Genomic DNA, 8,540 nt, shown 5'->3' with positions numbered 1-8,540 from the left:
CTTTTAAAATCTTTCATCCAAGGTTTTTAGCGTCTTTTATAGGAAAGATTCTAAACAAGGCTTACCTGGTGGTGGATTTTCTGGAATAGAAGGTTGCACCCCCTCAATGCTTAACCAGTGGGCTGTGAATAAGTAAACAAGTATGGTTATACAAGGTTTAAGTTAAAAAAACATTTATGATTCGGGAGTATAAGGGCATGTAATAGTGATTATATGGATACCTTTGAGCGACACATCTAGGGGAACTCTGGGCAGCGGCGTGTTAATAATGTCACTGAGGTCGACTTCCTTTTCCTCATAGAAATGAAGCTCTCTCCCACCACCGCTTGCAAAGCGAAAAGGGATAAACTCTTGGGTCTGGAACCCATACAGCGGCTACAACGAGAGGAATTTAGTCACAGTTAGTTAAGACATTTAAAAAAATAAAAAAGGCACCTAGAAAAAAAAGATCCAGCATCCATTCAGTGGTGCTTAATCAAGTGATAAAAGTTCTCCCTTACCTCCACGTTTTTTAGTTTGAGAGCATTATCTATGTCACTGGTGGTTAATTTACGTCTCTTTCCATGATGCATGAATTTGAGCGCATCCTAGGTAGAAAAACAAAGTAAAAAAATCAAACAAAATGTAAGACATTGAAGAATGTGGTTTCAGAGCAGTTGGCAGAACCACAAGAAAAGTGTCTGCTTCAATCATCTGGGACTTACCTGTGCAATTTCCTTGATTCTATAGCTGACTTCTTCACTCAGGGCCGCGCAGCTTTCCTCCTGCAGCTGCCCCACTCCCACAGACTCTGCCATGGCCTTCATGGACTCTGTGGGCACCGTGACCGTGCACTGCTTCGGCCGACGTTCCTCCGCCATGGCTACAAAAAGTTCACAAGTTTGTAAATATCACTCTTCACAAAAATACAAAAAACAATCGAACTATTCCACTTATTCAGGAGACAACCATGTCATCCAAGTACAACATTAGAATAGATTACTGCCATTAATGAACACTCAATGGGTCTGAAGCCACAAACAGCATTCATGACGTTACAGTGAAAGTCTTGAAGTAGTTGTGAGACAAACTATATAACCTTTAGTCTACTTCTATAAGCACCATTGTAAGGAAGGGGCTGCAGGTTTTTATTGCAGGGATTAGCATAATATTATGGAGTGGGTGTTTCACTAAAGTGTATGGAAGGTTTACCAAAAGAAACGTAATGTTGTGTTGTATAAAATCTCTGTTAATGTTTGTCAGAGAACATGTGGGAAACCCAATACAGGAAGAAGTATCTAAGGTCTTATGAGATCATGATTACAAATCAAACACGTTATATTTGTCGTAAACCAAGCAGCTCTTTAAGATCGATAGATAGACACTTTGATGATCCAAAATTGGGAGATTATTTTTGTTAGAGCAGCAATGTGTTCATTACAGCAGCAATGTGTTCAGGCATTACACTATTTAAACAACAGTAACACATATATATGACAGTATATAAATGACAGTTATGTAAAGTAGCTGTTATGGAGAGGGAGAAACTCAAACTATGCGGCAATAACGCATGTTTCATACATGGTGACATAAATGAAAGAGGAAAATGGTAATTCGTTTTGATAATGCAAAACGTATTGGTTTCAAAACTCAATATTGCAGTTAATGGAACTTTCTGGAAAATAGTGAAGTGTCAATATGTTGCACAGACGGAAGGCGGAAAGCTGCCTCAAAAGATTTTCGCTCATCAGTGCCCCAAATTATGATAAATATCCACTTTGATCCAATAGTGTATCTTGTTTATAACTCAACATGCAAAGGTCTAGGGGACAAATGCATTTTAACAATGGTTTTATATACTTTAATTGTGTAAACAAACACTGAGCTACACAGAAAGCGGGTAACCACTTTGACGGATAACAACCAACTAGCTTCATACACCACTCAAGCTACATACAAAGTATATTCAATCAGACCCAACAAAGTTATGCAAAAAATAAAAACAGCGTTCGTTTTAAATTCATTCAAACCAATGCATGGTTCTTTAATATTAACTTTCAGTGAGATGGATTTGATAAACGTTAGCTTGCATGCTAACAACTTAGCTTCCGTTGACATTTTACCTGTGTGAAGTTGTCCTCTCCCTTCTGAATTTAAGCAGGAATGTACACGAATAAAACCAGGCAATGTTAAGATTTGAAATAATATTTTCTTCGCAAAGCTAATTTTTCTCGATGAATATCCATCTCTTGATATAAATAACTAACTCATTTACGAATTGGAGCTGGGACCACCGCTCGTGAATTAGCGCTTATGTTCCATCGCCATTTTGAGTCACGTTCAGGGTTTGATCTCGCGAGACTATAATTGAGGAAATCACAGACAGAGCATCCGTTTGTTTGAAAAGTAATTTATTACAACTCGATTAAGTCACCGTTTTTTAAAATCTTAAATTTACGAATAGTACACTTGAATAGTAATACTTATATTACAACTTAATTAAATGCCAGTTCGACCTACGGGACTCCCCTCCCTTTATACAACAGTGCTCCCCGGTGTCCGGAACCAATGTTATCCTCGAGATTACGGGGGTGACTTTATGGTGTAGCACTAGAGACACATTTCAGGAGCGTGGAAGGGCATTGCAAGAAGCAATCATGTACAGATTTTTATTCCGGACTGTTTACACGGCTCGAAAATCTTCTGTCCGTATCTATGAGGCGTGTGTGTTGCCAGCTAAATGTGACAAAGCTGCAGTTTTTAGGTGAGTGAACAGTACATATGATAACATACTACAGCGTGACTGACGAACGTCCGCAACTACATAACAGGTCGTTAAGGAGTGTGTTCAGTGTTATAACTAGATTATAATGTGCATTTCCAAATAGCTAGAAAATTCTTTCCATAAAAGCTAACGTGTAAACTATTAGCTTATGATGGTACGGGACATTTTGTGTGACATTTCTGTGAGCATAGGTAGGTGTATAGGAACTATATTGCATTTAAAGGTCATAATAACATTGTATTGCACCCCATGTCCCATTAAAGCATCATATAATTAACAAGAGTACACTAGTTTCTAGCACATAATACATTGTGACATTCTCATACATGGTTTTATAGAATCACAATATTGTCACCCCATTACAATCGTTTCATGTACATCATGTGTGTATGTAACCTAATTCATGGCAATATATGTGCATATATTCTAATGGTTTGTGTCTCCATGTCCCTATGTATGTATTCATGTTCATCTCTGTGTATCTGTTCCTGTATATGTGTGCATGATCAGAGATCAGTTATTTTAGGTTTGACTCGTTTCAGCCAGTGTTTCACCGTTTTCAGATCAGTTTGGGTTTCTATTTCCATTGGTTCTGATTTCATGTGTATTCCTTTCACAAAAACGGAATCTAAGAAATAGTTCAAGTGACCCCCTTGTGACAGCCTGGATAACCCAACATCTCACTCACTTTGCTCAGTATTTCACTGGGTGAGAACAGGAAGTGTAATTGTAGCCTAAGAGCTGATTTTCTACTTTTTGTATTGAATTTTGTAGTATTATTATTACTCAAACTTGTTTGCTTCCTTACGATTCACACACGTATGATGATTAACTGAGTTTTCTTCTCTTTAATATAGGTTTGCAAATGGAGGGGGAGTCAAAGCCCTCAGCACATGTTCTGTCAGGCTCTGTGAAAAGAAAGACAATGTTGCCTCATCTATTGAAGAGGAGAAAACCCTTGCAGAAAAACCAGTCGACCCGACAGAAACACCAACTTTGGTGACACAGAAAGCTGAAGATGACAGCAAAGTCATCCAAAGGGAGGAGGAGCCGGTGGTGTTGAAGACGGAGGATGAAGGTACGACGCAGCAGCAGGTGGATGTTAAAACTGAACAGGTTGAGGCAACACCAGCAGAAGTGAAAACTGTGGCAGCTAAGAGTGGGAAAGACAGTCTCCTTGATATTCTTGGAAGCATGAAGGTGGCTGTAACCAGTAAGAGGAAGCTCAGAAACTTGAAGGCGTGGCAAAGCGAGGATTCTACAACCGACTCAAAGCCAGCAGCTATGGAGAGCACCATCAGTATGTTTCAGAAGGCCACCGAGGAGGCTTCATCCCAGAGGTGAGAAGGGGGTTGAAATGTATGGCATCACAGCAGCAAAGGCAGAGTGCAGATTAAAGGGGACCTATCATGCAAAATGCACTTTGTGATGTCTTTTTATACGTAAATATGTGTCCCCGGTGCGTCGGGGAACTCATGCAGCGTCAGGAAATAAAAAAAGGGCTCACCTCGTGATAAACCTGCAAGAGAAAAAGCATTTGAGCTCCATACTATTTCAGAAATAATCCTAGACGTGGTTTAAACAGGATGGCGTTTTATCACAACCGAATTTAACTTTATCTCCGGTAGAATTCTGATCAGGCATTAGCGCCGCCTCCTCTTCTTTATTTATTTCAAGCTAAGGACCCACAATCTGTGTATCTCTAACAGGGCTGCAAAAGAGGGGTTTGAGTAGTATGAGGCATGTCTACAATGGGGGATCTGTTTGGTATTTGAAAAAAAAAAAAAACAGACATGTTTTATATAGGTATGGCCCTACAACATATTTTTTCAAATATAGCATGATAGGTCCACTTTAAAGTAGAAAGCGTAGACTTACATAGAAAAAAAGTAGCAGTTTTCTTAAAAAAAGTCACTATATACACTAGGGATGCCAGCGATTATTCGAATATTCGTTACAGTCTCCATAATCGAATATTATTTTTAAAAATCGATTTTATTTATATATATATATATTTTTTTTTTTATGTATTTTTTTTTTTTCTGGCTTAGTTTCAACCAAAATATATATAAATATATATATACTAATAATAGTAATAGTATTAATAATTGTAAATAGTCATTGGTCACACCACCAGTTTGTTTTACTGTAAACTTGGAGGAAGCCTGCGTGCAGAGCAGACTGCTGCTGCAGCATGCTACACTTTAATTCATTTGGTCTTTTTACAACCAAAGTTCGATTGTTTGACCTTTGTGCCTTCACACTTTGAACTTACACCCTGATCTTGATGACATCTGGTGTGTCTTTCACCATCTTCTTTTAATGAAGTACGCCGCCTTCTTCCTCTTCTTAGTGAGACTCTGGATCCTCAGCTGGTTGCGGCTGCGTCTGCTGCCGCCTCCACCCTCCCCGACAGCAGCCAGGCCGCGTCGGAGCTGCTCCGCCAGCTGAGGCAGCAACAGACCGTCACTGAGGCTCAGAAGAAAGGGGACATGAACATCCTCGGGTATGTATCCAGTATTTTAATGTTAATGGGTAATTATTTGGCTTGTGGTATTGTATTCTATATTTGTACGCAGCAGAAGCTTTTATATTTTATGCTCCACAAATCTGGAGTAAACTTCCTGAACAGCTGACGTCTGCGCCAACAACGAGATTGTTTTAAATCAAGCCTAAACACCTTTCTTTTTATTGCTGCATTTCCCAAGGTCAATTCAATATATGTTGTTATTATATTTCCGCACTTCTTGCAGCATCATCTGTATTTACAGTATCGATTTTAAACAACCTTCTATCCTCAATAAACAAATATTTAACATTGACGTTAAATAAGTTTGGGGTAAATTGTTTTATATGAATATTGGTGTGAAAATCAAGCAGTTTCATTATTAAAAAGTCTCAAATGTGATATTGTTTTTTGTGTTTTCATTCTGTATAATGGAAAACAAAAGGCATCGGTCTAAATGAATCCAACAATGTTTTTCTCAGAGACATCATCGCTGACATGAAAGTAGGAAAGAACCCCGACAGGAGGCAGAGCACCCGGCCGGCCAATCAGATCCAGTTTGATGACGACGGTCCAGGATACACTCACGTAAAGCAAATCAACACAGAACCGTACAATCCTCGGAAAAAGTAAATATCTCTCATCACATCTTTATTTTAAAATAGAACATGTGCTTGATTTTTTTTTTTTTTTTTTCTTTAGGAAGGTCTATATCTCAGGGAAAAGGCTCAACATCTTCCCTCGCACTACTGATAAAGATGGAGTTGAATCGGCAGTTGGTAATAAGCCATTTTTATGTTGTATTAAGACTGTTATTATGTATTAACTGCTTGCTTACAGTGGCTAAATCAATTGTGTATATCAGAGGTTTTCATAGGAGGGCTCTATACGTTTTTAGGGGAGGCTCAGTGTAAGTAACACCACGTAGAGAGAGATAGTTAATAGAGAAAAATACGTTTGAGGGAAATTCTTTTTTTCCAGATTCAGAAACAAAAGGAAGTCATAGGAAATACTTTTTTTGTATTTGTCCGTTATGACAAACATCAATATTAGGGTATCTTGGCTTAATTGTCGAGTGTCTATGGCAGTGTTTCTCAAACTTTTTCATACCAAGGACCACTTAACCAATAAAAAAACACTCGCGGACCACCTAACTCCACAAATATCCAAAATCACATCGTTTTTCTAGAACATATTACAAATCGCTTGAAAATGGGACAAACAAGTGGCAACATGTGTGATGAAGGTGTTGCGCAGGGCTATATCATGCAATTTAAAGTGAAACTTAAGCTCGCTCCATTGCGGAGATATTCCCGCGAGTGTGCGGAAAAACTCAAATTAATTAATTTATGTAAAATGTGAAATGTTACCAATATACTCACGGACCACACTTTGAGAAGCACTGGTCTATGGCATCAAAAAACAATGATGGGCATCTATGAATTGGGCAAAACTAAATAGGTAAACTAAGATGGGAGTCGAGGGGCTTCTTTTTACCATGCTTTGTATGAGGGGAGGTCCTTTAGAAATAACTGTTGTACTGAAAATAAGGCTTCAGTTGTGCTTATTGTCACTGGACAGTACACCATGGGTCTTGGTCTCTCCTAAAGCATTTTAATGTCCCAATGAAAGAGCTGTTGAAATGATCTTCATAAGGACTTCTGCCCATAACGCTGATGTGACTCTTCCACAGCCCGGCCAACTCTATGGGACATTGTTTTGGCTAATGATCTGTCTCTGAGCACCGAACAAACACACCGCAACGGGCTGGAGGAGATGATCCAGTGGACCAAAGAGGGGAGAATGTGGCAGTACCCGATCAACAACGAAGCTGGTGAGTAACACGTATCTAAAGAAAAAAAGGATACTCTCACGCAGGTTCACTCCGGTGCTACACATTTTCTTTGTTTCAAGATTTCTGAACCAAACAGAAGATCACCTTCATGTCTACACTCGCCATTCGCCACGAATCACACTTTCTTTCCTGAAACTCTCCTTCTCCTCCGTGCTCTCGCGAGACTTGACGTCACACTCATACACACATCATAAATGCACTTTGTGTGTTACAATACTGACACCTGCTGGTAATCTCCCAAAACATGTTAGCAATATTGTCTCTGAACATCATCATTTTAACACAACAAGTTATGTTCCTAACCACAAGCAATACGCAACAGCAGCATATCATCTTATACTGCTAACGTTTAACTACTGAATAAACCTGAATGATACGACGGTATGCCACAATGAAGGAATGACACTGACTGTTTCTTCTTACTCTCTGTTAGGACTTGAGGAGGAAGCCAGCGTCCCGTTCCACGAGCACATCTTTTTAGAGGAACACTTGCAGGAGGGTTTCCCCCGACAGGGACCGGTGCGCCACTTCATGGAGCTGGTGGTGGCCGGTCTGTCCAAAAACCCTTACCTCGCAGTCCAACAGAAGAGGGACCACATTTCCTGGTTCAGAGACTACTTCCACCAGAAAGAGGACGTCCTGAAAGAGGCTGAAGTTTACCTCAACTGAGACAATTGCGTCTGTTTTCAACATTTGTTGAATGGAGACACATAAAAGTAAGACCTGTTCACTCAGCGGGGCTTTGCAACTTCGATCATCTTTAGCATTTCAGTTTGATTTTATCACTGTTGAAGTGGCATCAAGTCTGTGTCCTGGTGGCAAACATTGTACATTATCTACTGTTTCTAAAATGTTGATCAGAGTTCTATAGAACCGCTGTTAAAAAGGCTGTGTGTATAGATTGATTGTACAAAGTATACAGAAAGTGTAAAAGAGCAAAAACCCCACGGCTTATTTAATTGTATTCCAGTTAGTGACGCACATGTACTGCATCACTGGTGATTTATTTAACCTTTACTTTCATAATCCAATTCTGATGCAGGCGATTTACTGGCTGATGTTTCAATAGTGTGGTGACACAATAAAATAAAAATGATTTGTATTGTTTGTATCTTGAATACCGTAATGCTTATATCTATCTATCTATCTAGTTGTTGTTGTTGTTGTTGTTGTTGTTGTTGTTGTGATACACACAAGTAGCAAGTGATTAACTAGCTTAAAATATTGTTTTAAAGAATTTATCAAAGCCCGTTCGTTTGTAGATTTAGGCTTCATTTAAAAAAAGCACTGGACCCATAAGTTGAATTGAGGTTTAAGTCGTTCAATTTCAAAGGAAACTGGTGGATGAAAATATTTTTGTGTGACGGGTCAAACAAACACCTTTGATGGTGTTTTTGCTGGCAGGCGGTAACACA

General features: G+C 39.1%; 2 protein-coding genes across 2 annotated transcripts in view; one reads left to right on the top strand and one right to left on the bottom strand.

The window, feature by feature from the left end:
* taf6 (TAF6 RNA polymerase II, TATA box binding protein (TBP)-associated factor) overlaps positions 1-2,307 on the bottom strand; it is a 13,746-nt gene extending 11,439 nt beyond the window's left edge. Inside the window, exons 1-5 of the mRNA XM_034098977.1 lie at positions 2,103-2,307; positions 705-862; positions 501-587; positions 222-375; positions 66-122 (exon numbers count right to left, since the gene is read on the bottom strand). Of these exons, the coding sequence (XP_033954868.1) occupies positions 66-122; positions 222-375; positions 501-587; positions 705-860 (454 nt within the window). The 5' untranslated portion in view covers positions 861-862; positions 2,103-2,307. The remainder of the gene's footprint in view (positions 1-65; positions 123-221; positions 376-500; positions 588-704; positions 863-2,102) is intronic.
* A 264-nt stretch (positions 2,308-2,571) lies between these two features.
* On the top strand, positions 2,572-8,232 carry mrps31 (mitochondrial ribosomal protein S31). Its single transcript, XM_034098268.2, has 7 exons — positions 2,572-2,743; positions 3,622-4,104; positions 5,118-5,270; positions 5,753-5,899; positions 5,973-6,049; positions 6,964-7,104; positions 7,559-8,232. Exons 1-7 carry the CDS (start codon positions 2,637-2,639, stop codon positions 7,792-7,794), a joined length of 1,344 nt encoding a protein of 447 aa, XP_033954159.2. The 5' UTR covers positions 2,572-2,636; the 3' UTR covers positions 7,795-8,232.
* Positions 8,233-8,540: the final 308 nt, after the last annotated feature.

This window comes from Pseudochaenichthys georgianus, chromosome 14, assembly GCF_902827115.2.
Source record: "Pseudochaenichthys georgianus chromosome 14, fPseGeo1.2, whole genome shotgun sequence".
Classification (NCBI taxonomy): domain Eukaryota; kingdom Metazoa; phylum Chordata; class Actinopteri; order Perciformes; family Channichthyidae; genus Pseudochaenichthys; species Pseudochaenichthys georgianus.
This window is presented reverse-complemented; position numbering and strand designations above follow the sequence as displayed.